The following is a 20,443-nucleotide window of genomic DNA, read 5'->3' as shown; positions in this document are numbered from 1 at the left end:
GACTGTGCTAATGTGTGCTCCCAGATTAATGCACGCTCCCTGGGGCTGCTGGCCTGCTGCCATCAGGGCACACTGCTGGCTCCTGTTCATCTTGGTGTCCACCAAGAGGCTTTTGCAGAGGTGCATTCCAGCTGTTGGCTCAGCATGTGATCCCTGGGGTGATCCCTCCTCCAGGGCAGGACTTTGTCCGTCTTTCTGGAACTTCAGGAGATCCCAGCTGGCTCATTCCTTCAGGCTAGCGAGGCCCTTCCTAACGGCAGTACAACCATCAGCCCTGCTCCTGGTGTTATCTACAAACTGCCCCTTCAACCAGGGCATTAATGCAGGTGGAGAAGTGACTGGCTTCCCTGGATTTTGTGTCTCCAGCCACAGCCCACTGAGCATGGCAGATCAGCCAGTTTTTGCCTCACCTCACCATCCACTTCTTGGGCTTGTGCTTCACCAGTTTGCCTAGGAGGATGTTACAGGAGAGTGTTGAAATAAAGTCAATAAACACCCACTGCTCTCTCTTCGTTTACCAAGCTTGTTGTTAGAGTTTTACACACATCAAGACTGTGACATGGTAAGGTGCAATAAATAAAGCCAACATTTTCCCAAGCTGTCTACCCATCACAACCCAGACATAAGTAGTGAGGTGTGTTTGGGGTTATTTAGAGCGAGCAACATTGTGCATCTGTGGGTTGTTTGTATTTCTGTTTCAGGATGAAAATACAGAGATAAGAATATCCATATATCATCAGACAGACAGAATCTGGTTCCCTCACCTGTATTTCTAGATGCTGCCTTAAACCAAACAACAGATGCAGTAGATAGATACTGTGAAGGCTCATTTTAATCAGCATTCACCTGCATTTAGTTTACAGCAGAAACACTGGCACTGGGTCAAGTTACATCACACCATTCTGGCAGCATTTGAATGCCTCCCACTAATGCATCAGACTTTCTCTTTTGGCCTTCCTTTTCATGGGGTTAGAAGAACATCTTGTTCAGAAGATTTGTATAGTGTATACAAAAATCATACAAACAGGTTGATGCTTCTTTGTTAAAGCCTTGGCCTCTTGGCCTCTTGCCTGAGCTCCATCCCAAGAGAACAATTCACTCCACATTAAAGCAGCCTTGATCTGAGTTTCACCAATGGACAGGGCTGCTACAAGCAGACTGATCTATTCCACCCAGAGGAAGGAAGTCAGCTTGGAGAGCTCTTGCTATACTGACAGCCTCACTAAAATCTTTATCCCCACATATGAGCAGCTCCTGGTGACAGGCAGGAGCAGCCTTGGACTTTCTGCCCTGATGTGCACTCAGGACTCACAAAATGGCTCAACACATTGAGCTCACATGGCCTCCAACCATTCCCCCCAGGCAAGGGCCCCTTCCACATACCCCAAAGGCAGGAGTTCAGCTAGAACACAAACCATAATCTTTTTTTCTTCAGCCCCAACATTTAGCCAGTTCTTTACCTGCCTGCTAGCCCACCCATCCACAGCCACCCCTTTGGGCCATAACATCCCAGTCTGGGAACACATCTGAGCTGGACAAGACCTTCCCCACAGCTGAGTACCCCCACTGCATCCCAAGCCAGGAAATATCCAGTTTTCCATCCAGAAACAGGCTTTAAGACTGGGGAACGTGTATTTCTTTTCTATTTACAGCTAACAAAATCTTTGCTTTAGAGCAGTCAAAATACTTCATGTAAACTTTTCTCTGTGTTGTGGGTAGGAAGAGAGCTGAAACAAAGCAAATCAGAATAGTTTACTCAGGGAAACACTGAAATTGCATTTGCTAGCACAAAGTCATTTTGACAGAGATCTTCTGTTTGTCTTTCCTGGTTTAACCCAGACTGACAGAGCTAGGGCCTAGTTTCCTTTAAGTCAGCGAGAGAATTTCATCAATATTCTCAGAATTTGTTTCTCATATGGAAATATCACAGACTATGTATACAATCAGTCAAAATGTATAATTTAAGAAGCATTTTTTCAGGTTGGAAATTGTGTTCAAACACAGACATTAACATCATGAGAGCTTTGGAGGGCTCAGCTCCAGCAACGAGCAGAGAATGAGAGGTCCTGTGCAAACAGGGACAGTAAATTCCCCAAAATGAGTTTGTTGGCAAAGGCAGCACAATTCCCTCCTGATTTATTTCTGCATTGAAAAAGACATTCAACAGCTTTCCAGCATTAAGACATTTTCACCCCTCAGTCCAAAAAGGGCTTAGAGCTACTTCTGCCCAGTTACTGTACATTTCCACAACAGTGTGGAGCCTTGGCAGGCTTCTCATCCAGCTGGTCAGCCTCAAATCCACCAAAATGCGAGGAATAAAATATTTTTCCTCCCAAATTTCTGAGCAGCTGTTTCTCAGGAAAGACACTAGCCACTTTCAATGAATCTGCAAAGCTGCTGGGTGGGACGTAGACACTACCACTTTAACCTTGCTCACAAAGCCAGGGGTGCCTTCATCTCTCTAATGTGATTTTAGGAGGGATTATTCCTTATCACAGAGGATATTTCTTGAGTTAAGATAAACAGGCTTTCTAGAAATGCAAAAGAAATGTCTAAGGAACTATTTGCTCCCTTTGTGTTGTGGTCCCCTCTGTATTTTTTCAATAAATTCACTTTGGGAAACATCAAGGTTATTTCCATAAACCTGTAAACCTTCCAAACAAGGAACCCATAGAGCTACTGAGGTCCATGTGCTACTCTGTCCTCTTCCTTCTGCCTGCCTTTGGCTACACTGCTTCCTTGCACTTACAGTGGTGCTGATGAGCCACATCCATTCTCATTCAGGGCAAGATACATGCAGCAACGAAAGATTTGGATTTTTGTTTTGTTTTGTGGGTGTTTTCCCCCATCAGGCTGGCGAGATGAATCAGCTCAGAGGGTGGTCTGACAGTCAGAGCCAGCACAGAGCAACCAGCAGCAGTTTCTGGCTAGGGCAGAGCAGGTCCTGCAGCTCCCCTGTCCAGTGTTTGGCAGCTCAAGGTCCCCCACTCTGATGACCCACTTAGAAACCTCACTGGCTCCAACCTGCCCTTCAGGCTCTCACTGCACTGGAAACTGTCAAGGTCAGACTTTCCCACCACTTTTTATCTCATTACTCTCCCTACCTCTGGCATCTCTTAATTGGAACCACCCACACACCAAGCTCATGTGACAGCTCCATCCACTAACGTTTAACAGCTGACATTTTTCCCTGATCTGTTGATTCCGGCATGTTTTTGTACACAGTAACACTCCAGAATATCAAACCTATTTCAGGTGGGGAAAAGTCTCTCATGAAGCCCATTGCTTCCCAGCAGAAAGTCACTTCTAGTTAATACTGTGCCTGATGCTCATCACCCAAACACACCTTCAGTGAGTGCTAGCGCAGCGTCCTGAGCCCTGCCAGGGTCCCAGGCACCCAGAGCACGCACTTCTCACTAAACCCTCACAGGCTCTGTCCTCCCATTATCCTCACTTACAAGCCAGACAAGAAAGCCACCAAAATCCAACCAACCAACCATAAAAATTCCCCACAAAACCACTACACTCAGAACCTCCCCCAGGCTTCCTCCTGGCTCTCAAACCAGCAGCAGGGATGCTTGGCTGGATTCTCAGCACCAGCAAAGTGCCTGACAGCCCATGGCCACAGAAGAGCAGCTCCTGCTGAAGCCAGGCAGCTTTTCCAGGAGGGAAGCTCTTGGGCAGGGTGCCCTCCTGTGCTGCCAAGCCCCTGACACTGCCCAGAGCACACCCAGGAGGATGCACTGCTGCCCCTCCTTCCCCAGGACAGTGACACCAACCAGAGCATGCTCCTGCCAAGGAGCAGGTTCTGCTGCTCCCTGCACAGCTGCCAGGCTAATGATGGCTCATTTTCAGGGACAAGCTCCAAGCTCAGCTGCTGCTGCCGCTGCCAAGCTCTGTCACAACAGAACATCAAGCACAGGACCCTGCCAGGTGCTTTGGCTGCCTGCCCTCCTCCAGGAGCTGCTCTTCTGCTCTGCATCCCTCCCCACCACATGCTGTGTCTCACAGGACCACAGTCATGCCTAGGAATGTCAGGAGGGTCTTGGGGCACTTTTGCCATGTTATTGGTGTCCAAAACTTCTGGAGTCCCCTGCCGTGTGTGATGGTGTTTGCAGGGGTCTTAGGATGAGGGAAAAGATGAGGATCTGACTCCCTGTTTCAGAAGACTTGATTTATTATTTTATGATATATATTATATTAAAACTATACTAAAAGAATAGAAGAAAAGATTTCATCTCAGAAGGCTAGCTAAGCTAAGAATAGAAAGGAATGAATAACAAAGATTTGTGGCTCGGACAGAGAGCTGAGCCAGCTGACTGTGATTGGCCATTAATTAGAAACAACCACATGAGATCAATCCCAGATGCACCTGTTGCATTTCACAGCAGCAGATAACCATTGTTTACATTTTGTTCCTGAGGCTTCCCAGCTTCTCAGGAGAAAAAATCCTACGGAAAGGATTTCTCATAAAATGTGTCTGTGACAGCCCTGGGCACAGGGGACAGTCCTCTCTCCCCCTGCCCGTCCAGCTGGGGGTTGGGCCCCTACCTGGGCAGGGCCTTTCCAAGGCTGTCAGACCACTGTGCAGCCTGGAGGGACACACAGGTAACCTGCAGTGCAAAAGGTTCAGACAGATGAATAAAAAAAAAGGGGTTTCACCCTGACAACCAGTATGAGGTACATGAGCATCCCAGGCTCTCACTGTTTGCCACCGCATACAGATCTTCTGCCTTCAGACACCAAATGGGTTTCAGGTTATTGGAAAGCTTATTTACTCCACTGGGCTTGGATCAGGCCCATCCTAGGTAAAAAAACCCACAGCTAATGGGCATGGCACATGCATGGAGCTTCCACTCCTATTAGCAGCCCTCTCTGGGACAACACAATTTTCCACCCATGCATTAAGCCAGTCCAATACTGACATCAGCTCATTTCCATTGATCCTGATTACATAATAGTGACTTAATTCTCCACAGAATTGAATTTTCCATATGTTTGGATCTTTTGCAGTTGCTACATGACTTCCTTGTTCCCTGCTGAATTTATAATTTATTATCTCTTTGTCCTATGCTTAAAAAGTATGGCCTTTGCTGCAAGCAGAAAGTTCTACAGATTTTTTGGGGGTTCTTTGTTTCCTGATATCTTTATCACATCAATTTCCTTCCGTCCAAGAGACCTCCGTGCAGTATGGACACACCTATAGCTCAAAGGATTGCCCCCAATTCTGGAGTGAAGTTCCATTCTGTTAAAACATACATTAACAGCAGCTAATACCCATCATGGCACCCAGGTCTTTAGATACATTTACTGCTATTTATAATTCATAAACATCGATTTTATGAGATCTGAGTGTTGCCCAAAAACCCCAGGTGATTGTAAAGGTTACAGTTTTATGGCAGCAAATGAAAATTCTCACTGCATGTGTCCCACCCAACAGAGAGGAATCTCTGTAAAACTATCCTGGTCCCTCAGCAGCTTCACTCAGAAAACACCCAGTACCACCTCTGGCTCAGCTCATTTCCTGCAGGACTGGAGCCCACATTCCCAGTCTCTCTGAGAACATACACATTTCCAGTGCTACTCACAAGAAAATGTTTCTCCTTTAACATCCATGCAATGCCACTGGGCAAAGCCATTAATTTTCACAATCTTCTTTTATAGCAAAGGCAATTCTATGCACTCAAGACAGGAGTAAACTGGAAGAAGGGAACATCAAAAACACATTTTAAATGATTCTATTGAAAAGGCTTGAATTCGGGGAAAAACATAATCTAAAGGAAGGATCCCTGGGTTGAAAAAGCCTTTTCTGTGGCAGGAGAGCCACTGCCCACACTTTTAAAATATAAAATTAACCATCTGCTTCTTCATAGAAAAGAACTCCTTCTGCCTCTGCAGGCCTTTGAAAATGGGTGTTAGTTCCTGGAAATGCATCAGCAAAACAAATCATCATAATGGTATGTGCAGAGGGAAGCTGGAGAGGAAGAGAAGGATGTGATGACATCTGGGAGCTCTCCAGTGCAGGATGGGCAGCAGGTGCCACCTCCCTCCCACACAGCCCAGCATGAGAGCACCTGTGTCCCTGCTCCTTTCTCCTTGAGGAAGGAGCACAATCTGTCTGTTCCACACCTGCCAGAGGTCATTCCCCAGCTGCTCACCCTGCCTGGGGCTGCCCTGGATGCACCCCAGGAGCTGCAGGGAGCAGAGAGCCCTCCTGGCATGGGCAGTCCCTGGTGCCTGACTGAGCTCAGCCAGAGCCTGGCCAGACCCTTGCTGCCCTCCAGCCACACTCTCAGCACTTTCTGTTCCCAAGCCTTGAGCTTCTGAGCCCTCTCCAAGCACAAGCTCCGCTCTCACTCTCACAAATTGCACACGGCTGACATTGCAGTGGGACAGGCACTGCCTGCTGCGTGCAGGTGACTCTGACCCAGAGCCAGGACAGCTCTGCTTTGGGGACAGCAGGGAATGGGGGTAGCTGCATCCTCAGCACACCTCCTGACACAGACACACTGTCTCCAGCTCTCACAGCACAGCACTGGCTGCTCTCTGGCATCAGTGAAAATGGCTTTTTGTTTGCCATGCCAAGAAAGGACATTATCTGATTCTCCCATTATATACATCCAGTCTGAGTAATCTGATGCCCTTATACATCATACCCATAAGAGCAACAGGACCTTCCAGACCATGGAATAATCCTTAGGAGAACTGAGGCAAGGGACCTCACTGGGAATATTTTGCATTTAAATGGGGAGAACACCAGAAGATGCACACTCTCCAGACCATGGGATGAACTAGATGATCTAAAGGATTTTTTTCTCTCTCTAGGAGGAGATTTATGTCACCTCCAAACCTGCACAGCTTGGGCCACCTAATCAGACTCCTATTTTGTAACAAATTCTATGACCAGGGCTACAGGACAGACCAGGTGAGTTCTGTTCCCAGGCAGGGAGCATCCTCAGCATCCCAGCTGAGCCCATTTGTCAGAGCTTTGCTACCCAACAGACTGGCTCCCTGCCCCAGCACCCTGCTCTTGCTCCCATCACTGCCCAGCTGTCAAGTCAAGCCAGCAGAACAAAAACCTTGTGAAAAGTCAAGAGCTGTCTGCTGGTGAGAAGGGGAACCAATGCCAGAGATGGTGCAGGTGAGGACGTGGGAAATAAACTCCTCAGCCCCAGCAGAAACAAACTGTTAGTAGCAGGATACCTCACAAGGCAGCTGTGCCAAAGAGGCCCCCATCACCCCCTGCATGCAGCCACCAAGAAGAACCAAGACAGATTCTTCAGGTAGAGACCCATTTGTTCTTAGCCTACACAGGACAGTGGCTCAGAACAAAATGAAGGTCAGGGGCTGGATGTAGAATAAAGCTGCAGAAATAATGAGCACCAGTGACACTTTGCTCCACACTGGGACTGCCAGCAGCCCGTGGTGCGGAGCCAGAAGTGTTTCACCACATCCCCAGGACACTGGCCACGCCGCAGGGCTCTCACTCCACGCGGGTGTGCAGCAGGGACCCAGCCGTGCTGCAGCTGTGTTTGTTTGGCCAGCTGCAGTGCCACAGAACACAGCTGCACTGATCAGGGCTGTCACCTGGCTCGGGATGAAAGCAGCTCAGGAGCAGGATCTGGCCATCCCTGCTCTGTGCAAGTGCAGCCAGCCCAGGGACCGAGTGGGGTCTGAGCGCGGCCGCCTCCTGACCCAGAGCGCTGTCAGAGCTGACACAGGGGATGAGGCACCGGGGCAGGGTGAAGGGCAGGCAGCAGAGATGCATTATGAAGCCTGACTTGAGGCCAGGAGAGTTTTCATGCTGGCCCCACCTCTGGCTGGAGCTGCACTGCAGGAAGTCTTTCCCCTTCCTGCTCTGTCCACACTGCTCATTATTGCTATCGCAATAGGAATGATCCTACCCCACCCCCAGTCCTTTCTGACTTGAGGAAAACTCTCGGCAACCAATATCAGAATTTTTTTTCTCTCTCTTCAGAAAAACCTCCACACTTCATTTCAGATGTTTATGGTTTTCACTTTCACATAATATATGCTATGAGTGATGTGTCAAAGCCATCATAGCCTAAATCTCCAGGTTTTATTTCTAAATGCACTATAAAGAATTGCTCCCTGCTACTGACGGAGTCATCTCCTCTAGATCAAAGCCTATCCTGCTCAAACTGAAACAAAACAGTTTGGTATTTGACTCTTTCATCTAGAAGCCAGTTCTGTCTGTGCTAAGCAGCACCTCCCTTTCCATATTCAAAACGGAACATTTTCCTTCCTTCTGTCAGGCTGATGGCAGAGCAGGCCTGCACATTTGTGAATAACCAACAAAAAACAACTGCATGAATGAGGAAAGGCAATTGTGCCATCAACGGGTGAAAGAAAATTTGAAATTCCATCCCAGAATCTGGGATAAGCAAGCATTCCCAGCAGCACTGTTCCATCAGGAGCTGGAAAGGCTTCAGCCTAGAGAATCAGAGAAGGTGACAGTGTCCTTGCTGAAGTGTCCACAGATGATTTGGCTGCATTTTCATAGAGCATGTCTCCAGTGTGGCAGAATCTCCTCATCTTTCATGGTCCAAATAACTAACACAGTCCAGACACTGGTCTGGAGCAAGGGTCAGCCACGTCAGTGCTATTAGCACCTGGAATTCTGAGCATGTCTGCCTGGCAAAGGACTTGTCAGCTCTACATCCCTCTTCTATAACAAATCAGCTTTAATTATGTTAAATTCAAAGGCATCTTTATGAATTGCACCAGAAATACAGTTTGGTAATGGATCAGTAAAAATTGGTAAAACTTGCAGTCAATCCAGTGTAAATCTTAGACCCAGTCTGATCTTTGTGGTCAGCCCACTGACTATGCTGGAATGACACCAGGAATTAATTTGGCCCTTCCCACCTCATCTAAATGTGGGCCAACAGACATGCATGTTTATCAGGAAAAACAAGAACATATGCTGGAAACAGAGCATTTCCAAAAAAAAACCTCAATCCAGCATGGGAACAAAAGCCAACTGCAAAGATTTTGTAGCTAACCAGAATGTCAGAATGAGATTATCTGATCAGGGTTAAATGTTAGAAGAATACCTTAAAGAACGCACTGGAGCATCATCCAGACCTACACATTTTTAATGCAGACACCGAGCAGCAAAAGGTATAAGAATGTGGGACCTGGAAGAGGTACCCAACAGTCCATGGCTCTTATCCTGGTTTTGGGACAATGCCAGCTCCAAAGGGACAGCAAACAGCCCATGTTAACCACAAGGATGGTTTTTATCCCCTGCACAGCACTAATAGGACACTCTATTTGTGATCTTCAGTCCCTCCCACACAATGTGTGCTCAATACCCACCTGTGCTCCAGTCAGTCCCCATGGCTTCAGCATTCCTGTGGGACCGGTAACTGACCATCACAAGAATGAAAGACTGACCACAGCTGAAATGGTATCAGCACCAAATGCAAAAAAAAACCCAACAACCCAGCATATAAGCTTAGGGGATGCCATTATTTAGGCCAAAGAATTGAAGGAAGGCTGACGTAGCCAATCCAAAGAAACACCAGTGTGAAATCCTGTGCTGTTCCACACAGATTTCCAACCTTGCCTCTGGGTGCTGCCCCTCCAATTCAGGCCATGTTCTGGCTGGGCTGGACTCAGCAGGGATCAAATGGATGAACCTGCCCTCTCCTTCCTACAGCACTCCAGGTTTTTCAGTCTCAGCATGGCCCAGAGCTTGCTGCCTTTATTTCTAAGCGCAATAAAACTGTCACTGCTCTTTTGGTTTAAGAGCTCCAGTGAACTATCAGAATTAAAAATAAATCATTCTGTTTCAGGGAATGTTGAGCCTCCTGGGTCTAGAAAGCATTTGTTTCTCTTCTCAGCCAGACGTGGGAATTCAGCCTTTAGGATAAAGTATGGGAATTTTGATTGCCATTTCACTTCCCCCCACTCTGCCAACTCCCACTTCAATTTCCAGAAATAGATCTCGTCTACACTTAGGGAGCATCTGTTTGAACAACCTGATAGGAAACTACACTGGCAGAAGTTAAGCAGTGCAGGATGCCAACAGGCTCAGGCTTCAAGCACCCTCACCCAGGTCTGCCCTGCTTCACACACTGCCAGCTCACACTGGCTCAGCACAGACCACTGCAACCCATACAAAGAGAGTCCATCAGTATTTGGCATATCCTGGTGATTAAAGCAAGAGCCCATTGAGCTGAGAGTGTGACAGCCCACCATGATCCAAGTGCTCAGATGACAGACCACATCAGCAGTGTCTCCAGAGCTGTGGATCACAGTCAGAGACAGAATTATTGTTCAACAGCCCAGAAATCAAGAGTATATGTTGGCATAATTGATACACTTTGTGACTGATTTACTGGTGAATTTTCCTAGAACCAGACCTTGGAGCTCACATGGGCTCAAACATCAGCCAAACCACACTTGGAGCATTGATAATTTTCTGACACACTTTAATCAATTACATGGTCTGCACAGAACTGCATTAGGGCAGCCAGCACCAAGTCAATAATTCCTTTCAACACCTGGAAGACAACCTAGTTTCCAAGAAGCATCATCTCATAAGGGGGACAATTTCAAAGCTAAATTAAACTGATGTGGCACATAGGCAGCTAGATAATATCATCAGCTAGCACTGCTCATTAGAGAAAGGCAAGAGACTGTGTATGGATTTGTGTGTGCTTCCTGTAACACGACTAGTAGAGAGAAAATGGAATAAAGTTGAAGCAATAATGAAAATCTGTGTTTATATAAAATAATACCATGCTTAACTCAAGAATAAATCATTTACAAGTGCTGCTTTGCTAAATAGTTTGGTAGCTGACTTCTGTTGAAACAAGACAGGCCCTTGTGAGCAGAAACTGATTATATTATTAACTCCTTAGTGTTAGGATTACTTAAGTTATAGACAGAATCCAGTAACCCTTGGTTGGGACCATCATGGGAAGTTCAGTCCTCACATCTTCCTACAGCTTTTTCATGGCCTGGCTGGAGGAGGCATTGCTGGATGAATTGGTGGGTGAAGGGTGAAGAAGCTGCTCTGCAGACATGACTGACTTATTCCAGAGGTCACTGGCTTTTAGGGCTTTTAGGTCATTGTGACCCTGCACAGGCTTTAGGTCACTGTGACCCTGCACTGGCTTTCAGGACTTTTAGATCACTGTGACCCTGCACAGGCTCACCAACAGCTGCATTCAGCTCTCACACTGCTGCTCAGAGGAGCAAGACACACAAGTATGTGTGCAGCACAAACAGTGGTGTGGGAGCAAACCAAAACCACCCCAAAGTGTCACATGCACATTTCACTGGTGACTGCACAGCTCTGGGGCACTTGTGACTGCCTTCCAACCAGACAGGTGAGGTTACTGAACTCCAAAAGTCCCTGCAGGCCCTGCTCTGGCTACACCTAGAGCCCCGGGCACCTAGCGCAACGTGTCCCAGATGAGGTAAACAACCCACATGGACTGGAAAAATCCAGGAGGAAAAGCACGTAGCCACCCTGCTGCCCAGCAGATTGCAGACCCCTGCAGCAGTGAATGGTGAAGCCAGAGCCACCCTGCCAGTGCGTCCCTGCTGTCTGTGACCTCAGGCTTGGGGAGAAGGGATCCTGGCCGTTGAAGCAGCCAGGCATGCCTGGCACCTCCATTCAGACCTAGTGTACACAACTTCACACACAAAAGCATCTCTTAGCAAAAGAGATGCACCCCTGTGTTTGTGTAGTCAATTCCCAAGAGGGGGACAAAAAAAACCCTGGCTGTGGTTGGGTGATAGGAAAGCACATCCCACCCCTCTGCCCAGGCAACCACAGCAAGGTAAAGCCAGCTCAGCTGCTTTGTTAACTGAGCTCAATCAATCAGAGTGTTCTCTTCCTCTTTATCACATTTCAGCAGCTAGCAGGACCAGGCAATCCTTCAGCAGATGTGGAACACTGTACAATCTGTGCACTACAATCCCAGCTCTCTGCCTGATGCTGCACTCCCCAGAGCCAGGGAGAAGTCAGAAAAGTATGGCAATAAAAAGAGCAGACGTTCCCATCGTTCAAGACTGCGTGGCACATTTTTAGAGTCTGCAGCAGAACACAGAAGATCCTTGAAGATGCTGGGTTCACACAAAGGAGACAGACGTGCTCCCCAGGCAGGCAGCCTGGATGGAGCTGCTAATGGGATGGATGGATGGAGCAGACATCCTCCAGATGTCACAAGGCACTGCACAAGTCTGAGCTGGCCATATCTCCACTTTTAAAGTCAATCCCAATTCCCAGACTTGTGATATTTTGCTACCACAAGTGCTGCCCCCACTAAGCGCTGCAGCCACATACCTGTTACCAGCAGGCACCCAACAGTCTCTCTGCATTCCACTGATTTCAGCTCCTTCCCAGCAGGACCTGCTGCTTGGCACTGGGACTGACTGACTCCCATCAGGAGTCAGAGCTGTTTGGCACTGGGACTGTCTGAGCATACCCATGGGTTCCTTCCAGAGATGACAAACTGACAGTGCTGCTGGAAGGCTGCAGGGCTGCAGCTGGCTTGGTTGCATTCCTCAGCAGAAGAAAGCCCCAAATTTCACACACACTTGTGGAGGACTTTCAGCAAAAGCCACTTGTGACATCATGTGGCCTTGTGCAACTCAGGTTCTCTTTGAGCCAGCTCGCTCTTCCCAGCCCCAATAGCTGTCATACCCTGCAGTGACAAACAGCAATGATGAGATCTGCAGAGAGACCCTGGATCAGAGATCTCCCTGCAGATACCTTATCTCCTCTCACAGAAGCTGCACACACACTTCCCCTCCCCACCTGCCTGGGCTGGCTGCCTCAGAGCACACCAGGCTGCAGGACAGAGATCCCCTCCTTGCAGCACACCAAGACTTGCACCCCATCTCACTCAGGCCAAGAGGGAAGGGCTCCAGCACACACTGCAAGAATCTCCTGGCTCAGACCCACCTCTTTCAAAGCACTGCTGCCAAAGTGTTATGCAAACTTCTTCAAAAGGCATCCCAACTGCTTAGCTGCCACCTCTACACTCCAAACTCAGTGCCAGCTCTGGAAAGCCTCATTAATTATTAGCAAAATTGGGAATCTGAAGATATTCTTTAAAAGATTCAGTCTCCTACAACACAAAAGGAAGTAAAAAACCTCACGTGCATCACACCAGTGCTGGGGGTAGCTACTGCTGCTGGTTATCTCTGGAGGAGATTCCTCCACTCAGAAGTAAGAAGCCCACAGGCTAAACTGCCAGCTAAAACTTGTGAATCTCTATTTCCCAGGCTTTTTCTAAGCTTTGTGCCATAATTTTATCCTAAGCAGATCCACAGGGCAAAAATAAAAAAATAAAGAAAAAGAAATACATCAGAAATTCTTTATGCAACACAGAGCACAGTCCACCCAAGGAGGGGAAATACTTTTGTTAAATTGCAAGTGGCCAAGTCTGTATGTTATGTGGGAGTTTCAGTCTGATCCCATAATTCTCAGATATTTACTTCCAGACAGAGCTGTTTACAACCAAAGACAACACTGCCATGCTCCAAACCATCCTCAGGCCTGCTTTCTATGGAATTCTGCCCATGCAGAAAGCGATAGGTCAGTGGAGGGGCAGAGGGGAAATGTATTTTAATGAGTCCTGGCCCTTGTCCTTTGAACTTCAGACCAACCCAGCACATTTCCCAGGCCTGTGGCAGGAACTGCCCCACTCTCAGCTCCTCAGGCAAGGGCTGGTCTCCCAGCCTGGCCCCCCAGCCCCAAGGGAAGCCCCTCTGGGTGGCTGCAGCCCTGGCTGTCCCTTGTCCCAGCGGGGTTTGGGCTCGGGGGGCACAGTGCCAGCACCACTGCACTGAGCTGTGCCAAAGCCCCAGCTCCTCTGGCCACCCTCAGCAACTCCTGTTTGTCTTGGAGGCTTTTCCCTCCTAAAGCTCTGCTCCCTGGACTCAAGTAAATCTAGTAATTTTATTTAAAAAGAAAAAAAAGAATGTTGGGTAGCAGGGGATTGGTGGCTTCCTAATGAACACTTCTGAGCAGATTTTTCATTTGTGAGCTCCTACAGCCATTCCTTCAGTTCACACAAGGTTTTTAGCCATGCACCATAGCACACAGCAAGAAGTTTAATCCCTTTTCTTCACAGGGCAGCATACCTCTTCCAATGGAAATGCCTTCTCCAGCTACTGCCAGGGAATTCTCCAGCCCACTGACACTTCTGCCCAATCCACCACCAGCCCAGGAAGTGGCTCATGAACACCTGCACCAGCAGTTCCTTGGAACAGGACCCTGTCAGACTCATCTCTGACCCACAGAGCTCTGCTGACAGGCTGCAGCACAGACTGGACCAGTCTGTCTTGTCTGTTGACCCAAAAGAAAAGCACAAATGACTCAACTTCCATGATGAAGTAAACAATAATATGCAGGTCATCAAACTGGCTGTGTGACTGTAGGATCCCAATTCACTTGTTGGGTCTGGATCTGTGCTTCAGCCAGACAGCTTCAAAGAGGAACACCCATGCCCTGGGTGCACATGCTCTGCCTCCCCTCTGATCATTGGTGCACCTCTTAATTTTGGTTCCCCAAGACATCCCCTACAGCTCTGGGCTCTCTGGTTGCTAGTGCCTGAAGATGCACTTCCCTGCATGACATTAATCCTGCCTGTCCACAGGGTACAGCAAATTAGAGTTTACAAAGAACTTATCAAAAGAACAGCATCCCTAATTTCCCTTGATGTAGGGAGGATGGTTGCAAGGACAGCATTGGCCATTGATGAAGGAGCTTGGGATTCAGGTCCTGAATTTGCCATGAAATCTGAAGGGATTCAGACAAATCACTTAATGCTTCATATGTACTTTATGTTGAGATGGAAACATTGAAGAACAAGCATGCAGCTGAGCAGGTGTCCAGAATTCAGATTTTAAAGCCTGTGTGGCTTTGGTGCTCAGCCTGGGTGACATGAGCTGCCCAGCTGCCTGCCTGCCCCCTGCCCTCCTTGCTGCTGGGAGCTGGCAGAGTCAGCCATGCCCCAGCCAGAGCAGTCCAGCACTTTTGCATAGACACTCCCTGTGCTGCTGGCTGTGGGTGTTCAGTGGAAGCCATCAGTGAGAGCCCAGAACAATGCCCTCATTCAGGCAGAGCCTCCAGCCCCAGCCGGGCACACAGAGCCAGCTCCCAGGAGAGGGGAGCCTCTGGGGAGGAAGGGCTTTGCTTACACACAAAGGTAAAGGAAGGGCTCTTGCCCTGTCTAGAGCACTCCAAAAGCAGATGCCCAAAGGCTCAGAGCTTGTGAGCTAGCTTTTATCCTTTCCCCTCCCTCCTTCTTTTAGGAAGAAAGCTTCTCTCCTGGCTTTAGGAGCAGGGCTCTTGTTGTAGTGACACAGATGGGGCACAGATCCAGAGCAGCAGGGGTACTGCTACCCTGCCCTTCACTCCATGGATCCCTGCCCCTTGCTCTCAAGAGATGGAGGATCCCCAGGGATGATTCTGGGATATCAAAAGGAGCACTCAAACCTGGCAGTGACATGCACACCTCCCAAGGGCCACGGCTGCTGATGGAATGGGGCTGAAGCCAGCATCCCTAGAGCCCATCTGCAGTGAGCCTGCCCTGGTGTGGGGAGCACTGGAGAGCTCTGTGTGCACATAACACAGCTCAGAGCATCCTCGTGTGCCCTGTGTGAACAAGAAATGCAGCTGTGCTGGAACAGACAGAAGGGCTGTGCTGGCACAGGTGGGGTGGCTTGGAAGGGTGGGCATGGCAGATGTTAGAGACAGGCTGTGGTTTCAGTTCCAGAAAAAAGGATTCATGTCCTCAGGCCTTGCAGAGTAAATAACTCTGCACTCCTGCTGCCTATTCCCCAAAAGAGCCTGCTCCATTCTCCAAAACCAGCCAGGGTCCCTCTCCCGTAAGTGAGAGTTACTGTGTATGTTATGAGGTTATGCATGACACGAATTTTCATCTGCTTTTAAAAGAAGGCTCAGCCCAGCAGCTGGAAGCTGTACTGGGTTTGGCACAGAGCAGCACATTGCCCTGCTTTCTCCAGTTGCCACACCAAGACAATGAGTTAAACACAACAGCTGTGTGGACAATCAGCTGAGGAGAAACCACATATGTCTGCAGACAGACCAGATTTTGTTCATATGAATCAATCCATTTCCAACTCTGATTAACAACAGTTTATAAAGCACCTCAGATTGTTACCAGGGTTTGTCTTTCATTCATGTATCCACTTTTCAGTCTAACCCCAAGCATATCCCTTTGTATGTGCAAGAACATGTGCCCTAGTCCTAAAGAGACCCACCCCCTTTCCCCTCCCAGTTAAAACATGTTAACTTAGCAAGCAAGCACTTCTTTCTACCAAGTCACCATTTTACTCCTTATCAACACTAACCTGTTGATTTCTGTGAAGAAGACAACCTCTCCTTCATGGGCAAACAATGTTCATCTCCTTGGGGGAGCACTGCAAACACTCCCAAGGACCCTCTGACAAGGAACATGAAGTTTGAATCTTTGCTCAACAGAGATAGTAAAACATGAATGCCAAACACTTCTCTTTGAAGAACTGGTCTGGAAGCTGCTCTGATTACCATTACAGACCTCAAACACATTTAAAACATAATAATAATAACCTTACAAAACTCTCCATGCTCACATCACTTAACATTTTAGACCACGAGCATAGGGGCTGCATCACCCATGACTGAGGTGACAAGGATGTCAGTCTGAGAGGCCTTGACAGAGATGGCAGGCAAATGAAGGTGTCCCCAGCCCATCCCTCAGCAGCAACAGTGCCCTCAGCACCTCCTGGGGTCTGCAGATGTTGGTCACAGACCAGCCAGCCATGTCTGACAAACGTGGTAAGGAGCAGGCAAGAATCCATAATGCCCCCAGAACAGGGAGCACAGGCTGGGACAGCTGCCATATTCAAAGGCAAAACACATGGGAAGGGGGTGAGAGCACTCACAGGAAATAGAGGAGGAGCAAGAGCAGCTCTGTCCTTGTCACTGCAGTGACCACCCTGCAGATCTCCCTCTTGTCCCCTTGGGCTGCCAGGTCTGCTGCTCTTTCTGCCTCACACACACAGTCCCTAATCACAGGGAGAAGGTGCCTTTATAAACAGCACCTTCACCAACAGCAGACATTCTCTAGGGCAGCCTGGCAGGGGAAAAACCAACCCCCTGTGCACTTCATGATTATCCTTCAGAGCTTCAGCAGCCTGAGAGGAGTCAGGAGGCAGCAGTGTCCCCTCCTGTGCAGCTGCCCTTGTGACCTCATTTGCAGTGGCTGGGAAAGGAAACCCATTCCCAGGAGGGTTTCACAATCTCTCCTTCACTTCCCACCAGGCAAGTCCAACAGCCTGAGCTCTTCCCACTGCACGGGTGCCACCCTGCCAGCCCCAGCCTCCCACCCAGCCCTGCGCACCCCACCCAGCAGGATTCCTGTGGCTGCTTCACCTCCATTGAAACAGCAGAGACAGCTGCACGTGCCACCCCAGAGTCTGGATTACTGCACATCCCTGCCCGTGGTGAAAGGAAGGATGCTGCTGTTTGCTGATGATTGCAAACTTAATTTCTTAAGCAGCAGGACAGATTTTGTAGTCAAATTCATTTTCCCAGAACACCAATTCATTGCTCAACAGCCCTGTTTGAGTCTATCCACCTCCATCATTACAGGATTTCCCTGCACAAGTGGCAAGCATGAAGACTTCCCATAGCAAGGCATCAACAAGTTATCCCCACCAGAGCAGGCACATATCCCTGGTGCTTATTAATAACAACCCACTTGTCTGCCCTCTCCACCTGCTCCTCAAGGCTCCCAACTCCCCCAGCTCAGCGTTCCCGCACACCTCACCAGCTCCAGGTGGCTCCTGTCACCCCCACACTGGGGACACCTCCCAGGCACTGACCCAGCTGTGCTGTCACCTCTGGCTGCCCCACAGGGCTGGCAATGCCTCATTACCACCCCTACTCCCACACCAGCACAAATAGCCCTGGCAGGGCTCTGCCATCAGTTGTGCTCACTATTTATTCATCACACATGTGCAGAACATCCCCGCTGCTCTGAGGGAGCAGTGTGCATGTTTAAAAAGAAATTACACAAAACATAGCTGAATCTTAATGAATCTACTGCTTTGCTACTGGAACTGAATGGAATTGTGCAGACCCTGCCAGGATGGAATAAAAAACCAAACCAACTACACAATATTTGATTTGTAATATAATCATTAAGATCGCTTTTGCAGTGTGTTATTATTGTGCTTATCAGGCACCAGTTGTAAGGAGGAAAAGGATCAGAATGCAACAGGCAGCACAGTGCCAGCCCTGTCAGAGTGCTAAAGTATTGCACAGTGAAAAAACCACACAATCCTGGCAAAAGTTAACTTCACACAATATGACACCTCAACATTAGGAAATGAGCTATTAGCTCAAATGCATCCACTGAGGTGTAAGCAAACCTTTCTGGTTTGACAGCAAGAAGTACAAATGGGGTCTGGCAGAAATACATTTGTTTAGTACCAAGTTCCCCACTGAAATGTTCGAGTTCCATGAGGAGGACAGCAGTTACAAGGAGAGTCCCATTTCCTCCCAGTAGGTAAAATTTACCGCAGGCTTTCTCCGTGCTATAAGGGGTGGATCCGCCTCCTCCAGGGGAGGTTTCTGCACATCAGCAGCAGCAGAAATCAAAGAGCACCCGCACACATCCGAGAGCTCCGTGCCCACATCCCACCTCCTCCCGCCCCAGCTGGCAAGGAGAGCTCATGTTTGGAAAGTGCCCAGGAGTGCCCACAGCAGCACGGACCGGGGATGTGCCAGGCTCGGGGCTCACCACCAAGCAGCATCAGGCAGGAAGCGCCAGAGCCATTGATTGAGGGGATATAAATGGGCTGTGGGTGACAGCCAGCCCGGATGAGAGCTGCCAGGGAGAAGGCTGCGAGCTGCTCACCTTCCCTCTCCCAAACCACCAAAACTATTTGCGTTTGGAAAACAGGACACTCAATGTCGTGCCCGTTCAGCCCGGGAGGGTGGGAAGCCCACGCAGATGGACGGCTTAGACCAAAGACGGAACGGGCAATGCCAGACGACTGAGCGGCCCCAGAAACGCAACAAGCCGCTGCTTTTAAGTGGCAAAAAAGCTCCCGATGTCCGGATCGGATAAAACGTGAAATTTTCCCACATCTCTCTTCCTCTCCTTCCCTTCCTTCTCGGCGCCCGGTGCTGGCACGCACGGAGTTCACATCCCCGGGTGGGACCTGCCCGCGCTGCCCCGCACCTTCCCCACCGCTCCCCCGGCTGGGCACCGCTTCCCCCTCCATCCCTGAGCTGACCCTTTGGCAGGCACCGCTTCCTTCCATCCCTGAGCTGATCTCGGCCGGGAACCGCTTCCCCTCCATCCCCGAGCTGATCCCGGCCCCGTCGCGGAGATCGCCTCCCCGGAGCCAGTTCCCGTCCCCACCATCCGTCCGCCTTTCCTCGGCGGAGCGGGACCCCGCTCTCCCCGCCCGGTCCCGCTGGCGGGACAGCTGCTCCCGGCCCGCTCCCGCAGGGACCCTTCCCCGCAGCCCATCCCGGTCCCACTCTCGGGAAACATCCCCTCGGGAACTGTCCCAGCATCCCACCGCCGCTTTCCCACGCGGGGGGACAGCATTCCTCAGCATTCCGTGTCAGGGCTCTGTCACCCCCCAAACATCACCACCCGCAGGTCCCCAGAGCCCCCGGCGGTCCCCGAGCGAGGACACGGACACGCGAGATGCCCCCATCCCCTCACCTTTGTACTTCTCCATGGCGATGAGCGGGACCGCAACGCAGCGACCGCCGAGGGCTCCGGGACACGACGCTGCCCGCACCCGGCTCCGATCGCAGCTGCCCCAGCCCGCCCCGCTCCGCAGGCTCCGATCGCAGCAGCAGCGCCGGCTGCCCCGGCCGGCCCCGCCCGCCCCGCCCCGCCCCGAGCCGCGCAGTTGGCCGGGATCGGCTCCGGGATCGGGGCTGCCAGCGGCACCGGCTCTGCCCTTGGGGAGAGAGCTGCGACCGCCGAGCCGACCCTGCCCGGGGCGTGGGGCCGCTCCCCGAGGAGAAGAGGCGGGCACCGGGCGCTGGGATGAGGCGGAGAGCGGCTCCTGGGGATGCCCCGGGTTTGGGATGGTGACCTCTGGCTGCAGTGCGGCTTTGGGCACGTTTGGGAAAAGCCCTTCTTATCCACGCATGGTCCCGGTGCCTTGAGCCCAGGTAGGAGCCTGCCAGACACACCTGGGCTCGGGGCTGGCAGGCTGGATGGAAAGTGGGGTTCTCCTTCCATGCCAGGGTAGTGTATCCCGGAGCCACTGAATGTGCACTCTTCTTTCCAGTGATTGCGTTAAGGCTTCCTGATAGGACCTGGCTCCTGGACAGAGCCAGTCTCGCAGGAGTGTGTCCCTCTCCTTGGGCTGCAGTGACATTTTTGCTTCATTTCTGCCGTGGCAGCCAGAACTG

General features: G+C 50.1%; 1 protein-coding gene across 1 annotated transcript in view; it reads right to left on the bottom strand.

The window, feature by feature from the left end:
* Nucleotides 1-19,912, bottom strand: part of AFAP1L2 (actin filament associated protein 1 like 2) — a 66,116-nt gene extending 46,204 nt beyond the window's left edge. The window contains 1 exon segment of the mRNA XM_064716413.1: nucleotides 19,740-19,912. Within this exon segment, the coding sequence (XP_064572483.1) occupies nucleotides 19,740-19,755 (16 nt within the window). The 5' untranslated portion in view covers nucleotides 19,756-19,912.
* Between the last annotated feature and the right edge of the window lie 531 nt (nucleotides 19,913-20,443).

Source organism: Zonotrichia leucophrys, chromosome 6 (assembly GCF_028769735.1).
Source record: "Zonotrichia leucophrys gambelii isolate GWCS_2022_RI chromosome 6, RI_Zleu_2.0, whole genome shotgun sequence".
Taxonomy (NCBI): Eukaryota; Metazoa; Chordata; class Aves; order Passeriformes; family Passerellidae; genus Zonotrichia; species Zonotrichia leucophrys.
Note: the sequence above shows the minus strand (reverse complement) of the source record. Positions and strands in the feature narration are given on the sequence as shown.